Below are 17,344 nucleotides of genomic sequence, written 5' to 3'. Positions count from 1 at the left end.
CGAGAACGGCTACCATCTCTTTTGGTGTGTCCACAAACTAGAGCACCTCCAGCATGTGGTATCTAGCATCCTCTTCCATGAGGAGCTGGAATGGAATAGATTCCGCCATGGTGCGGATGAAACCGGCAAAGGTCAAGTCCTCTGGAGGAGACCGGCGCCATTCTTCTAGGGGGTGACTGTTCCAAGAGGACATCGGAGGAGGACTCTGAAGTATTGCCCCCCTCCTCATGGGTCATATGGGGCTTCCTCCTCACTGAGATCTCCAGGAGAGGGCAGCGGGGGACCCGTGCTAACTGCCCATGGTCTGGGCACCGACGGCACCAAGGCCCCCGAAGGGCCCGGTGCTGAAGCCAGAAGCGGCAGTCTAGGCACCAGAGGTCCCGAGGGCCCTGGAAGCGCTGAGCCTTCCTCCTCCTCGGAACCGGCAATTGGTATAGCTCCCGAGGGGGAAGGCAAAGATGGCCACCGGGGGACTAAGGAACCCCAGGGTACCAGCTGCATAGGGAGGACACCCAGCAAGACATTGAGGCGCTCCAGCAACAGTGCTAGGATCGAGGGAGTGGGTCCAGCATCAGTAAACGCAATGATGGGGCCTGCGATTCAATACCCCTGAGGGCTCAGAGCACTGCCAATTGAACCCACGATCCAGTTATTTTTCAAAGGCCGCCGTAGACAGGGCAAGTGGAGGAGAAGCAGGCACCACTGGATCGCCCTTGAAACGAAGGGCATGGAGGGTCCCAACTTCTTGGGACCAAAATGCTTTTCCATTTTATCTAAATGCATCTGACAACCTTTGGAGGTCATCTGGTCGCAAAATCAGTAACCCCGGACATCATGCGATGCCTCCAGGGAAAAAATACAGACTTCATGAGGATCAGTCAAAGACATGGTCCGCGGGCACTGGGGTCATCAACGGAAACCGGAGGCGGCCATGCCTCGAACCAACAAACAGACGGTGCAGGGCGGATACAGACACCAAAATCCCCCAGAACTGACTGCAAAGAACTTACCATGCTGCCGCACTGACTGGAGGGAACCAGGGAAGGGGGACCCCATGGGAAGGTGGTGAAAAAAAAATTGCAAGAAAAACAAAGAACTCTGAAAATAGAATAGAACACCACCACTGCGAGGCAACTGCACCGTGGAAAGAAAGACTGAAGAGGGACCCCATGTGGCCGCGCAGATAGTGGCAGGCTGGGCATGCTCAGTGTGCCAGTCAAAGTTCTAGAAACTTTTCCATGTCAGGCTCCATCTGATGATGTCACCCATGTATGAGACCTACCATCCTGCTTGTCTTAGGAGAAACACAGAACCCATAAATGTGTCCTGTCTTGTAAGCAGATTCCAAAAACAGTAGTAAGCAACTTATTTCTGAAAGACCACGTTCTGGAGTTGGACACTAAAAATATACATACACACACACACACACACACATATATACACACATTTAAGTGAAGATTTAATGTAAATCACACCATTTGGATAATCTTCCAGCAATGTAAAGCCCTCTGTCCCCCCTTATTAATTCAATGTATAGAATTTATGTTTTAAGCTGCAGCTGGATATTGGTTTACTACCATCTGCTCACTTCTATAGACAAAATTATACAAACTATTTGCTGGGAGGAGTGAAGTACCCCGCAAAGCTGGAGTGAATGGAAGACAGCAGCAAGCCTCCTTCCTTCAGCTAGATTTGTGAATTTGTAATTCATTTGTTTTGTAAACAAAGCCTGAGCAGCTTAAAAATGTTAGAGGACAAGCTGGATTTTGGTTTGTCATCTTCGGCTAACTGCCCTGGCGGCACGCTTGGGGAGCCGCATGGTCTGCGCAGCCCTTCCACCTACCTTTCCCGTGATATCCCGAAGGTAGCAGGACTCCCCAGTGCAGCTGCAGCAGTCTCAGCTTCCAGTACATTTGTCTTCCTCGGAACTGCAATCCCAGTAGGCTCATTAAGGAGGGTCTGAAGGGTTCTCACATACTATATGGTTCCTTGAGAAAGGAAGGAAACATCCAGACACCTGTGCCAACTCCAAGGACCTCAGAACGTGGAAAAAAAGGATCCGAACACGTCCAAGACTGGCATGCCTTCTAGGGTCAGCAATGTGCTAACCGCCATTCACTTCGCTCAACTAATTGCCTCCCAATACTTTCACTTTTCTCTGTTTAATAAAGCATGTGCTCTGCTAGGGAAATATTCCAAACCTGAAAATCAGTGTCCCTGTTCTATATTAAATCCTGCTGGAAGACTGAAGGAGCAGGAACGCTTTCCCTCCACATCTGATCTTTCTCTGCGAAAGACATGAGATGAGGGTCTGTCCCTCTGGCACGGAGGTTCTCTTCTCTTGATATTTTTCCCTTTTCCTGGTTTTTTTATGCAAAATAAACAAAATAAATTCCCTGCAGTTCCTGTTTCCTTCCCCCAGAGCAAAGAGTTTAGCAATTGTTCCAGTCCGATTACCAGAGGATGTGCGCGCCAATTTCTGAGAAAGCCCAGGGAGTGTTCCTGGGAATAGGAGCAAGACTACGTGTGAGGAACTGTGCAGATTTAGGGCCTGGCTGCAGTGCTGTTTCCTGTTGGCCAACTACAAGCACTCCTAATTGGCTCCACTGCCACAAACAAGGCTCCTCATTCACAGCCCTGATTCTGACAGCTGGAACACAGCTCCAACTTCCATCCACCGCCCAGGCAAAACGCCGCTCTCCCCCGCCTCCTGCCCCCAGTCACTCAAACAGCACCAACTGGAAAGAACCCTTTCACTTTAAAGTTGAACATACCCCAGAACTGAATTCTGTCGTTTCGGATACAATCTCTTATGCCTTGCTAACCAAAGCTTTTTCAAAGCTGTTAGCCAGCCATTTTCAATCCCACACGCTAACAAGAAAGCACCTTTTCATCAGTGAAAGAAGGTATCACTGCAAAAATCAGATACCGATAGCTATAAATCTAACCCTTCTAAAATATCACACTGTATTCCCCGTTGTGTGTACACAAGGGGCCACCTCCCTTCCTCCCATATGCTTGATTTTCAATGTGATTCAATTCAGTTCCAGCCGTTTACTTCATGAATAGGTTCCTCCCCCATGCCAAGTTTCTGACTTGAACACACAGATCTTCATTCGTTGGTTTTTAGAGACTTGATAGTAAATGACAGAAAAAGGAGAGAAAGCACATTAGTGAGACAGCAACTCAGCTGCTCCTAGTGCTGATTACAGAAGGTATGCCAGTCTCACATGCTTGAGAATTCACTGCTGAGAAGTAACAGGGGGAATACAGGCTCATTCACAGCAAGGGTGCCCAACTCCAGTCCTCAAGGGCCACAAATAGGTCATGGACATGTGCAGGTATCATTTTTTCAATAAACTTTTAAATTTACTTTATGGGATCTGCCAAGTATTTATGACCTAGATTGACCACTGTCAAAGACAGGATGCTTGGCTCAATGGACCTTGGTCTGACCCAGCATGGCAAGTCTTACGTTATTGTTCTTAAATAAATATCCATACTAAATATGTATGAGATATCTGCATACAATGGAAGTAACATTCGAAAATATTTCTTCATGGAAAGCAAGGCGAATGCATGAAGAGGTCTCCCAAAAGAGGTGATGGAAGCCCGAGTAGGTACCTATATCTCCAATCACCACTCTCTTTATCCCTCTTCTTCACCAAAGTACTGCAATATGCTGACCACCACCAAGATGAAAATATCCACTTTTCCACCTACTCTGTGGATCTTGTCCAATCTGCTTTTAAATCCTCAGTCCACTGAAACTATCTTGTTTCATTTGCTTAACCATTTTCTTATAGCTAAATCATCTCATTTTTCTATCATTCTCATCCGCCAGGACCTAAGCACCACATTTGATAAAATCAATCACGCAATCGTTCTGAATGCTCATCTCTGCTTTTCTTTGAGTGTCTTCAACTAGTTTGCCCTTTAAAGTTCTCGTTAATGACTATGCTCCTTTCCCTTCTCCTCCACCAGGATTCTAGGTCAGGCCCTTTACTCTTATCTTTACACAGCCAGCCTCTTGTTTTCTACCATAGCTTTGCAGATGAGCACAAGCTTCTTTTCCCCAGACCTCTTCCTCACTGTCTTCCACTCTTTTTTTCATGTCACACTGCTACTGTCTCATGAATGTGCTCATTCTCTTATGACAAAGACCTCCTAAACTGAAATTTATTTCCCTGCCACTGACCACATTTCACGTTCCTGGCTTCTCTGCATTAGCTCCACCCCATTCTCTAATTCTGACTCTGCCAGGGACTTCTCACTAACCCCAGTATTTCATCTCCCTAATATTCATACAATCCGCCCCTTTCATTCAATGCCTGCTTTTTCAGGTGCTCTATCAGGACTTTGCAAAAATGCTATTATAATAATCAAGTTTCTGTATCCTCATTATCTCTTCAATAACTGCAGAAGATGCACAACTACTATCTCATATACTTTTCTAGTTCCTGGGCTTTCCTTCACTAGCTACCTGCATAATACTGCTTCCTGTGCAAAGTCCTGGTCTTTGCTTTTAAGCGTCTACATAATGTGTCTTCTCCCTCTCTATCCTTTGTTCAGAATCTTGCACTTTCCTCAATCTACCTCCCTGGTGTTATCTGTCGTGAGTGGAGCACTGCATAAAATTAAATTGTCTCCTGCTGCAGATACAATACCTAAATACATTAGGGGCCTGATTTTAAAAAGCATTTACTCGAGTAAAAACCAGGTTTACTGGAGTAAATTCACTTTACTTGAGTAAGTGGGTTTTTGAAAATTGCTACAATATATGCCATTGACTTGTCTATAGGATTTACTCACATAAGTGCACTTTACTTGAGTAAATGGCTTTTGAAAATTGCTACAATAGTAGCTACATTTACGCATGTAACTCCTTTTGAAAATTACCCCCTAGGTGTATTGGAGAGTCTAAAATCATGCAAGTGAACTTGTTACTACCGCTAATCATTTCTGTAGTACTACTAGTTGTGCAAAGTACTGTAAAGATACACGAGACAATCCCCACGCTATGGAGCTTACAATCTAGTCAAAACCCATAGCTATCTTACTGAGACACCTTACCTCACAATCACTGAATAAGACTAGCTTGACTGCTTCAAAAGCAAACTAATGGCTTAAACTCTGACAAATCACTACAATAAAAATGATATGGCAGAGGGCATGCCAAGGTCTGCGTCTTCAGGTTTCCTGGAGCTCTGCTAATTCAATAACTGGAGCATTTTTCTTTTTCAGGAGGGGGATGAGGGGGACAGACAGCTTCCTGATTAGGTTTCCAGCCCTCTTTAGGCTTCTTCTTCATCCAGCCCATCGTGGTTAGAGCAGTGAGTTATGAAACAGGAGACCAGGGTTCAAGTCCCGCTGTCGCTCCTTGTGACCTTGGGCAAGTCACTTTACCCTCCATTGCCTCAGGTACAAACTTACAGGCCGATTCAGTAAAGTCCGCGGGAGAGCAGACGAAAGCCCGCTCTCCCGGCACGCACACCGGCCACTTGCCGGTGTGCGCAATTCAGTTTTTAAATTAGGTGGTGCGGTAGAAACAGGCAAAAGGAGGCGCTAGGGACACTAGCGCGTCCCTAGCGCCTCCTTTTAGCCCGGAGCGGCGGCTGTCAGCGGGTTTGACAGCCGACGCTCAATTTTGACGGCGTCTGTTCTTCAGCCTGCTGACAGCCACGGGCTCGGACGCCAGCAAAATTGAGCGTCCGGGTTTTGGCCCGACAACCGCCGGCCCATTTTAAATTTTTTTTTTTTAACTTTTTTTTACTCTTCAGGACCTCCGACTTAATTTCTGTGCACTTTCCTGCTGCCGGCAGAAACTAGCGCCTACCTTTGGGTAGGCGCTAATTATTTAAAGTAAAATGTGCGGCTTGGCTGCACATTTTACTTACTGTATCGGGCGGGCATACCTAATAGGGCCATCAACATGCATTTGCATTTTGAGGGCGCTATTAGGTGCCGCGGGTTGGACGCGTGTTTTCTCCCCCTTACTGAATAAGGGGTAAAGGAAAACGCGCGTCCAAGGGCAGGTTAAGGTGCGCTCCATCGGAGCGCACTGCACTGTACTGTATCGGCCTGTTAGATTGTAAGCCTCCTGGGGATAGGGAAATACCTATGGTACCTGAATGTAATCCGCTTTGAAGTGCTGAAAAAAGTGCGAAAAGTGGAATATAAATTAAAAAAAGATAAAAAAAAATAACAGCAGCTGCCCCTCTCAATATTCCATTCAGAGCATGGCACCCTGGGTGGTAGCTCCTAATATGGAACCTAACATTGTGTAACTACAGCAAGGGTTATTTTTCCCTATATGCAACACCTTGCACTTGTCCACATTAAATTTCATCTGCCATTTGATGCCCAATCCTCCAGTCTTGCAAGGTCCTCCTGTAATGTATCACAGTCTGCTTGTGATTTAACTACTCTGAATAATTTTGTATCATAAGCAAATTTTATAACCTCACTCGTCATATTCCTTTCCAGATCATTTATATATATATATATATATATATATATATATATATATATATATATATTGAAAAGCACCGGTCCAAGTACAGATCCCTGAGGCACTCCACTGTTTACCCTTTTCCACTGAGAAAATTTGATAACCTCACTCGTGTATTCCTTTCCAGATCATTTATATATATATATTGAAAGCATTGGTCCAAATACAGATCCCTGAGGCACTCCATTATTTATCCTTTTCCACTGAGAAAATTGACCATTTAATCCTACTCTCTGTTTCCTGTCTTTTAACCAGTTTGTAATCCACGAAAGGACATCGCCTCCTATCCCATGACTTTTTAGTTTTCGTAGAAGCCTCTCATGAGGGACTTTGTCAAACGCCTTCTGAAAATCCAAATACACTACATCTACCGGTTCACCTGTATCCACATGTTTATTAACCTCTTCAAGAAAATGAAGCAAATTTGTTAGGCAAGACTTCCCTTGGGTAAATCCATGTTGACTGTGTTCCGCCCATGCCTTCCCCTCTTCATCCTGCTCTTATTAATACATCTTTTTCCCTGTCCCCCTGTTTATTTTTTCCCCTCGTTTTTCTCACCTAATTTTATTATCATCATTCCTTTAACCCGTCGCTGAAGTTAGCGAAGGTCTCTAAAGTTTCAATGAACCAAGACTTAATACCCCTATGTTTAATGCTCTAATGTTTTAATTGGCTCTCCCAATTATTTCCTTTGAAAGTTCTCATGTTCAATGTTACTTAATGTTTAACTTATTGTTTAATGTATCGCTCACTCGCAACTGTTCTGTTGTACTGTAAACCGGTGTGATCTGTATTTCATACAGGAATGTCGGTATATAAGAATTCAAAATAAATAAATTAAATCATGTCTTTCTATATGCTCTATGATTTTGATCATGAGAATAGTTTCCACTATTTTTCCCGGCACTGAAGTCAGGCTCACTGGCCTATAGGTACCCGGATCGCCCCTGGAGCCTTTTTTAAATATTGGGGTTACATTGGCCACCCTCCAGTCTTCAGGTACAATGGATGATTTTAATGATAGGTTACAAATTTTAACTAAAAGATCAGAAATTTCATTTTTTAGTTCCTTCAGAACCCTAGGATGCATACCATACGGTCCAGGTGATTTGCTACTCTTTAGTTTGTCAATCTGGTCTACTACATCTTCCAGGTTCACAGTGATTTCGTTCAATTCGTCCAACTCATCACTCCTGAAAACCATCTCCGGAACTGGTATCTCCCCAACATCCTCATTAGTAAATCCTGGGACTTTGGAAGGGATGAAAGGGATGAAATGGATGAGCTCTCCTCACTATGGAATTGGGTTTGTTTTTTTGGGGGGGTACTCAGCAGCCTCTGGACTGTCCTCACTCCTGGCATCACACATCGATAGGAGACCAATGCTTCTTCAATTTCCCTTTATGCCCAGCATTGGAACGCCACAAAACTGGTGTCAAAGAGGCAGAATCCTTCACTGTCCTCGATCAGAAAGAATCAGACAGTTTATCCTTGGGTCCCTACTGATCCTTGGCACCAAGGGAAACAACAGCTTCCCCGATGCTGATGATACTTCCTCCACCGGTACGACTCCAATGTCCCTCGATATCAATGCCTCTAATGCCAATGCATCAGATGAATGGTACCTAAAGAGCTTCTCTATCAGTTTTATTCAGAACTGGTGTCCTTTTGGGGTCATGCAATGACATGACACCCCAGGACATCATGCGATGCCCTCCTGCACAGGACACATCTATCATGAGGATTAATGATAGACAAGAACCTAGTGCACCAGGGGCATCGCTGGAAACAGCTAGACATACTTAACTGAAAAATAAGGGAGGCAAAATCAAACTCTATAGCAGCAGCAATCATTGCCCACCAAGCACAAGCAGGATGCTGACCAGGCACAGACATGAGAACAGAAAAAATGCACAAAAACCCTAAGGAAATTACCTGGTTAGAAGAGAAGTACAGTACCACAGGGCCCTGCAGCTGATCCTGTTTCAAAACACATCAGCAGAGGCTTAAAGCAGGAGACAGAGGCAAAACTGCAATCTGCAGCGTGGATGTGTGGTATATTAGCATGCATGGGCAGGCTCACCGACGCATAAAGTTCTAGAAACTCTGAAGTCAAATTTCTGTTCTAGGCTCTATCGACTGATGTCACCCATGTGCGAGGACTGCCATCCCTGCTTGTCCTTGGAGAAAGTAATGTATTGACTCGTGCCTCCTACTTGCTGCTTTGAGAGTTGAACAGACAGGAGTCTTAACTCTCTCAACACAATAGTTAATAATGAATATCACAGATTTTAGGTGCTTTCCATCAACTACATATTCAAGAACATTAGCACAGTGGCAGCTAGGTCAGGTTTTGCTAAAGATATGGCTACAAATATTTAAAGTAGTTATAAAAAGTAAAAACAGGTCAATAATTGTACTGTAACATAACACCAATGATGACAATTACAACTTTATTCTATTTTTGCACATACAAATTTTGAAAGCCAATCGATTTGAAAAAATTAAGAGTGCCCCGTCACCCAAGAAATAGTTTAAGGTGTTGGGAGTGACTAAATGCTAAGAGCTTGAATGAGGTTTATAAATTTCAGAGCAGTTCACTCATCTGGACATCCTACGCTGAGCTGATTTTATATCCAAGGCATGCAAGAAAGTGGTTACATAATGAGATGATTCATGGAGCAAAAACATCTATGGGGATGTTACTCATGGTGGATAAATCTACTCAATATACTTGCTACCATAGTTCAAGCATAACATATTAACATTTTTAAAATTGAAACCATGCCCTGTCTTAAAGAAAGGATGACAGATGTATGTAGTCTTTAAATAAATAGCTTTCATAAATGTCTTGCATTGCAGGTTAACTTTCCTCTGTCCGGCTGCGATAGACCTATGCAAAGCAGTAGGAACCCTTCTGAAACCATATACTAAAGAAAAATCATAGTTAACTCAAGTTGTATGATTAACAGTCACTCTAAGTATACAAAATTAGAGGAGAAGATGGAATCAGAGGATGTCAAATTAAAGCTTAGTCTCTCTCATCATTCCTTCCCCAAATTCCCAACCATGACGTAGCTTGCACCTGGCAGACTGACTTCAATGGGAGCCCTGAGAAAAAGTCCCCAGGGAGCTACTTGCAAGCCAGTGTGCTGCATTCCTAAAGGCTACAATGCTACTCAGTGTAATCCAAGGGCTCAGCTGTCTCCCTAGAGCCGACAAGGCATGCAACAGCTGTACAATTTAAGAGATGTACAAGAAAATAAAAGCCTCCTGATGGCAAACGTGGGTTGCCTAAGGCCTGACAACAGTCAGGAAAAGCAGAGGAAGTGGTGCACAAGCTTTAAAGCTACAGAAATCATGGGTTTAAATCCAGTTTTGATCACATCTGAAGGGTCACAAAACAATTACCAGTGGGTACGTCATCACATCATAATCTTTTGACACAACTGCTATTTTCTTTACTTACAAGAGGTTTGAGACTAAAAATGTCCGGTAGTACCTCAGATCAGGATTAGTGTTTTGCCACACCTATACAGTACATAGGAACATTAGCAGATGCTGCAAGTCAAGACTGAAGTGATTTAGCAAAGCAGTACAAGGACCAAGGATTATAAGGCCATGAAAATATTTATTTGAAAACGTTTTTTATACTGATATTCGTAGGGACATCATATCGGTTTACATCTTAACTAAAGAGAGGAAAATACAATGAACAGGTGGGGGGGGGGGGGGGAGAGGGCTAACATAGGAACAAGTAAGACAACAAGGAAATGAGAGGAACATCAAGGGCTGCTCAAGAGAGCTGATAAATAACATGAAGGAGAGAAACAGGTGCATGGTCAGTGCTGGGGGTCTAAGAAGAGAAAGATGATCTAGATCAGTGGTTCTCAACCCTGTCCTGGGGACCCCCCCAGCCAGACGGGTTTTCATGATATCCACAATGAATATGCATGAGAGAAAATTTTCATGTTATGGAAGCAGTGTATGCAAATTTTCTCTCATGCATATTCATTGTGGATATCATGAAAACCCGACTGGCTGGGGGGGTCCCCAGGACAGGGTTGAGAACCACTGATCTAGATGGTGCTGCAGGTCAGAGCCAAGACACACAAACAACTATGTGGAGTTCAATATTATTAGCAGAGATGATAGGATGAGATACATAATAAGCACCATCTCCCGATGCTACAGAAAGTCTGCAGATGTTGTGCATCTCTATAGAGAGTCAAGGGAATCATGTTGATAAACTAGCATCTTCATTTTACCCTCCGGTATCCACAGATTTGTACAGACAGCAATCTCATGAGTTAACCACAAACATATCAAGAGGTTATGGCATACTTCCTTTGAACTAAGAGGCATATCATGTTAATTTGTTGACCAACACAATGCTGCTTTAAGTCCCTTGGATTCTTGCCCCACCAGCAGTCTCTACTGGGTATAATGCCAATTTATGGTCTCATGAGGCAATGGTTTTTCTCCTCTGCCAGGGCGGATGTCCAGTTACTCAGAGTTTACAAGCCTTAACTTTAAATAGAAAAGGAAGGAAATGTCCAATCATAATCCAAAAGCAAAAAAAAAAAAAAAGACACCTCCCCCGCCAGTGGAAAATTCTATCCTTTCTCCCAACCTCTCTCACTTCCTTCTTGATACAGAATTTTGCACACAGTCTTGAGTATGGGTGCGTCTGCAGGATAAAGGGAGAGGTGAAAGAAGAAATGAAGTTATTACATCCTTGGGTCATAAAAACTACCAGAGTTGACTTCTGGTCATGTCTGCAGCCCATAGATAAGTGGAAACGAAAGACACGAGCAAGAAAAAAAACAAAACAAAACATAAAACAGGAAATGAGTAGAAAGGGAAGGAGACCTTGTTTACACAGACCATGAGCCTAGAAATAAATGCAGTCCTTATCTGCTATTCTGTTCCCGTCCATTCTACAAACTGCTCTTCTCACTCATATTCCCGTAAACATGAATATTTTAATGACAATTTATCAATGCTGTAGACATTTATGCTCACTCTGACATCTTTGCAGTTACAGAGCCTGCTGTCTCTTCCTCACTCTAAGTGCTTCTCAAACTTCCCAACGGAACCACTCACTTTAAAACAGAGGACATCATAATGCCTCTGCATCGATCCATAGTGCAACCACACCTTGAATAGTGTGTGCAGTTCTAGTCACTATATCTCACAAAAAAAAAAACAAACCAAAAAACAGAAGAACTAGAAGAGATGCAGAGGAAGGCAACCAAAATGATAACAGGACTAAACTTGGAAAATAATGGAATAGCAAATGTTTGTAAATAAAAAATAACTCTCATAGGAGATAAGGCTTCAGCCTGAAGAAATGATAGCTGAGAGGAGATATGATGAGTTCTAGAAAATCTTAAGTGGGGTGGAAGAGGTAAACAGAGAACAGTTATCTACCCTTTCAAATTGTGCTAGGGAACAGGCCATTTCAAATAAAATCGGAGAAAATAGTTTTTCATTCAATGCACATTTACATTGTAGAATTTGTTGCCAGGACATGTGCTGAAAGCAGTTACCATAGCTGGGTTTTAAAAAGGCTTGGACAAATTCCTGGAGGAAAAATCCATAAGCTATTATTAGCCATGTAGGCCTGGGAAAGCCAATGCTTATCCTTGGTTATGTGAAAGCAGCAAGAATCTATTCTTTGGGATCTGCTGGATACTAGTGACCTGGATTGGCCACTGTCTGAGGCAAGATGCGGGGCTTGATGGTAGACTCAGTATGGCATTATGTTATGTACTCTTTATTTAGGGTTGGGTTGGGGTTTTTTTTGCATCTTTTCCTTTAATTTTTGCTTTTCTGAATTTTAGCTGCCCAGTCGACCAGGCACCCTTGATTTCTCTAGCTCTGATATGACCATGATACATGTACATGCATTTTTGAGTAAAAAAAATACATGCTGAGCATGGGGTCGGGGGAGGGGCGCAGAGCAAGATGGTGGACACATGGTGAAGGTGTTCTGGACAACTTGCAGTTTTTTCTTCTTTTTCACGTCCTTGACACGATGGTGAGTTGCAAACGGAAGGCTCAAGTGTTTTCAGCCAAGCTGTCTCCTGTTCAGAGGTTTCATCTGACCATTTGGTCATTAGACCACAAGTCGCTGGTATGTGCACTGGCCAGCTTTTGGAGGTTCCAATGGGGAAAGGACAGCAGTCTGTCCCTCCCAGTACTGGAAACTTCATTTAGCCCAGAGCAGCGGATGCCTCCATTGCATCCAGCAGGATGACATGCCTTGGTGAGAGGTCAGGTACTTCCTGATGACATCCACTAAGAGGAGGAAAGGGAGGGATTCCTCCATTCTGAGAAGCACGCTGGATCCTGGGAGAAGATGAGGAGCTGACCATCTCAGAGATTTTCCCCACCATAGTCAGAACAAGAGAGATGCTTGCAGGGTAAGGAGAACAGGCTTCTGGAGGAACTGAAGATGAGCAGAGCCCACAGGGAGTGTTGTCTGGAGGGACCTTTCTAAGTCAATTTTCTTTGTCTGGGATGCGCTTGCTGGATTTGAAAAGTCTCTTTTGAAATGCAGAGACTGCCTATTCAGTTACAGAATTCTATGGGGAAACCGGCTAATTAAAGTTTAATTAAAGTTGGTGCCAACTGTAAAAGGATGGATGTGCTCGAAAATGATGTAAAGAAAGTTCAGGACAATAAAGATTGCCTAATTAGAGATACTTCATTATTGCACAATAAAATACGTTTAGACATCTTACTTTAAGGTTTATTACTTTTCTGAAAATATTAACAGCTACACCTTGGGAACTATATAAAAGAGCTATATTATGAAAGTGTTAAAAACATTCCTGAGAAATCTCTTCTCTCCATTTCTAGAGCTTATTTCATGCCTCCAGCCTCTGACAAAACAAAACAAGGAGAAACTGATCAGCAGCAAAACTCTATGCTATCATTTGATTTCTTAAATTTAACTCATTCTTGAGAGGAGGAGGAGAAACAGATTCTGGCCATTTAAATTGTTAATTTTGTTCTGGATCCCGATCGATACTGAGTTGTCCTTTTGTTTTTCTTAAACATAATGAGATGTTCAATGTAATTGAATTGTAAAATAGCTTTTCTAGATGGAGCTAAGGCTACACTGAAGCAGTTTCTTTTAAAACCAAGGGTTTTGGAAATTGGGGCTCCTTGCTGGCTAATTTTCCTTGTAAATGTGTTTAAGTAAATTGATAGAAATATTTTTTTTATGATCCTTTGCACTTCACAGCTTCCTATATAAGCAGGTGAAGAGCCTTCCGCAGTTTCATCATCTGCTGTCTAACCACCCATCAGCCTCTGATGTCCTCAAAATTTGTCTTGGATGCTTTATGTTTATCTCCTTAATGGCTTACCATATGGAGGGGCGGGATTTAGTAAAATGACCAGGCTTGGGCAGGGAGAAGGAATGGCGTGGAAGAGAGAGTAAGAGAACAAGTATGCCTCTGGGGAGGGACTCACTGCGTGCACTTATTTATATCTCCATAGGAGGCCCATCTAATAGGTTGAGGTGAGGTGTTGGTGGTGGTTTAGGGGTCATTTAGGAGTCAGTTTCACATGTAGAGAGATGTACAAACAGCACAGTACACCTTGGTGAAATTTCTACTATGTTCTCTCACCCTAGCTTGATGGACTCTAAACCACAAACACACACCTCACCTTGACCTATTACATGGACCTCCTATAGAGATAAATACTTAACTACCATGAGGGCCTTGTAGATAATCTCTCTCTCCCCTTCCCTCCTTCCCTAGCGCAGGGCGTGCTAAGTTTCCCGCACCATGCAGTAATACTGATGCGAAGCAGTAAGTTACCACATAGTGCGGTAATTCAAACATTTCCATAAACATGCCCCTTTTTGTTATCACAGGCATTATCAATGCGTTAGTAACACTTTTTGATGAATCTAGCTATTAGACTTGCAAGCCCTTGTGGGACAGGGAATTAACCACAGTACCTGAATGGAATCCACTTTGAAGTGCCGAAAAGAGGAATATAAAAATCAGATAAATGACGCATTAGATCTTACACAAAGGATTCTTTTACTAAGTTTTAGCAATCGTCCTAGAAACCACATTTAATAAGGAGGAAAGGGAAAAGATTCATACTTGGTAACCAAACTGGAATCTCTGATGGGCTTTGAAGGGAGTGAAACAAAGTGACTCATACACAGAGCCTGAAAGACATTTGAAGCTGGATATCCAGAGAAGGGGCTGGGTTTGCTGCGCACCTGCCATGTACAGTTTACAAAAGGTTCCCATGGAATCTCATTTGAACTGCTGCAATACCTTTCCATGGAAACAAAGAGCATCCACAGACAACACGTCCTGACTCCTGAGGGCACAAAATCACAGAAAATTACAGAAGCCTAATCCATCACGTATTTGCTACTGTAAAATCCAAAAGTGTCAGCAGTGCCAGAAACCAGAACACAAGCCAGCCGGCTATGACCAATCCAGCACTAACACAGGAGCCATACACAACTGCAGACTACAAGCGGATGGAACATGCCAATAGCTCACTCAAAATAATCAGTCTATTATTAAACCACTTCAGTGATCAAATAAGAGGGCAAACTCTTCAAGGTGGTCAGCTACTGGCATCGAGCACCAGGTTTAAGTGATGCTCAAAAACATCAAATGGTTATGAACAGAGAGAGAGAGAGAGAGAGACCATGCCAATCAATATGCACAGAGCATCTTAAAGAACCCCTATTTGCATACAAACAAAACAATATCCTCTTAATAAATTAAATAAATAGTATAAAATATAATCCAATTCAGTCCAGATGAGGTTAGGCACAATTATTTCCTAAATTATTGGCTAGAAAAGAAAATGGAACTTATTTACCCTGGTTTGCCTTGGTCCAGCAGTTTCCTCATACTCCTTCGGCTTCTAGATCATAGAAGCCAAGCCAGTCCCTAATAGGGCTGTAGTACCATGAATAGTCATTCACAACTTCATTTGTGTTATTCCCCCCACCTCTAATTTTGTAGCTTTTATTGGATAAAAAAATAAGCCACAAGTAACACCAACTATGCCCACATACGTTAAACAATCCATGTGTTGAAGTTAAACAGCTGAAATATACAAAAATACACATGGTGTAGCAAAATAGGTATCACAGCTGCATTCAACATTTGTACAAACTAACAAGTCAAAAGACCACTCCCCACAGACTGGGAAAGAAAGCAAAAACTAAGATGAGAAAAGAGGAAGAGAACCGGAGAAAAAGGGGTCACAATGGAAAAAAAGAAAATACATACGAATTTAGAGAACAAGAAATTATATTTAGCATATTCAATACAAGGAGTCCAGGTTGACTCATATTTCTGATTGGAGTTGTTCTTTAGTGCTATCAATTTTTCCATTACTCTGTTCCACACTTTAACCAACTACTAGGCCCTTCCTTGGTCAGCCATCCTAATACATAAAAATCAAATAAGAGAAATAGTAAAGAATATGAGGCCCTGTTGGGCAGTTCTTGTCTCCTGAAAGCAAGGGACTTACTGGGCCTCTTAGGCACACTGGTTAGAATTCCAGTTCTATGGCCCACACTTCCAGCTGGCAGCCATCATGTTCCTATTTGGACAGTTATATTCCAGGCTCATAGTCTGCACTTTCCCAGAGTTTAATCTTAGATTTGGCCCTACGTTTAGAGTTTCCATTTACTCCTAGTTTGTTTCATGCATCCTGTGTTTCTGCAGGGGTCCTACACTGCTACTGTGTAGCCTTCATGTCTCCAGATTTGGGTTCTACATTGTATTAGTGTATGCCCTGTGTTTCCTATACAAGTCCTGCCAGCATCTGAGAGCTCAATCAAAGGGGAAGATAATCATTGCAGGCAGAAGACGGCCTGTCCCTACTCCAGCTAGAATCAGTCAGTCAGTCAATCTCACCCTGTCTGTGCACTGTCTGCACTTAGCATTGGAATCACACCTCTGGCAGACTACGCCATCACAATAGGTTATACAGTCTGTTGATTGTTTGATTGACTAGGAGTCTTCAGCCAGAGGAGAGAATTTCAAAATAGTCATTATACCTGATATCTATGGAGGCCAGCAAATTTAAAAAGATGCTCTCAGACCCACATGCTCCAATCAATCTCAGAGGTAAAACCCTGTGGGTGACCTGTATTTAAACAGAAAAAATTGTTTGTCATTCCAGTCTTAACAATAACCTGTCCCAATCACTTCCTTGCCGATCTGTAAAACACAATCAAGTACTAGAACTCAGAGGTTTTCAAATATTTGGCCCAAAACAAACCATGTTGTATGGATGTCACAGGCAGCTATGATGTTAAATGAGCCTGATCCCTCAACATCTGTCCTTCACAGATCACAACCATTTGATTTTTTTGTATTAGGATGCTTAACTAATAAAGGAGAGCGGAGGTATCACCTTGCTACCATTTTTTTTTATTGGCTAATTTTATTTTAAACATCTTGCTCGATTTGAGTCTCTTGGCTGGAGTTTATTCTTTGCAGAACAGGAGATTGCCAGAACTCGCATCAGAGCAACCAAAATAGAAGGCACAAGGGTAACTTGTACAGATCAGCCCTTACAACCCCTAAACAGAAGGCATGGGAGGGGTAACCTGCCCAAGGAGTGGCAGATACAATCCTAAACACCTTGCTGAGCAGACTGGATGGGCCACGTTGGTCTATGCCATCATGTACTATGTTACAATGGAGAGCACTCTAACCAATAACCTGCTGCCATAAACGTCTGAGTGTCATTTGAACCCTTGATACAGAATTTGATTTGAACATTAACCGAATTGGGTTAGCTGATTGCTTCTTCTGCAGT

At 42.8% G+C, this 17,344-nt stretch overlaps 1 protein-coding gene across 3 annotated transcripts in view; it reads right to left on the bottom strand.

Moving 5' to 3' along the window:
• The window catches only part of ABL2 (ABL proto-oncogene 2, non-receptor tyrosine kinase), a 146,766-nt gene that overhangs the window by 53,277 nt on the left and 76,145 nt on the right, over window positions 1-17,344 (bottom strand). Inside the window, exon 1 of one of the 3 annotated variants that reach the window (XM_029618315.1) lies at window positions 1,844-2,380. The exons of the other annotated variants lie outside the window; for them this stretch is intronic. Coding sequence (XP_029474175.1) covers window positions 1,844-1,949 — 106 coding nt within the window. The 5' untranslated portion in view covers window positions 1,950-2,380. Of the gene's footprint in view, window positions 1-1,843; window positions 2,381-17,344 lie in introns of those variants that run through there. 3 annotated transcript variants of the gene reach the window in all.

The sequence above is a fragment of the Rhinatrema bivittatum genome, chromosome 10 (genome assembly GCF_901001135.1).
Source record: "Rhinatrema bivittatum chromosome 10, aRhiBiv1.1, whole genome shotgun sequence".
In the NCBI taxonomy this organism is placed as follows: domain Eukaryota; kingdom Metazoa; phylum Chordata; class Amphibia; order Gymnophiona; family Rhinatrematidae; genus Rhinatrema; species Rhinatrema bivittatum.
This window is presented reverse-complemented; position numbering and strand designations above follow the sequence as displayed.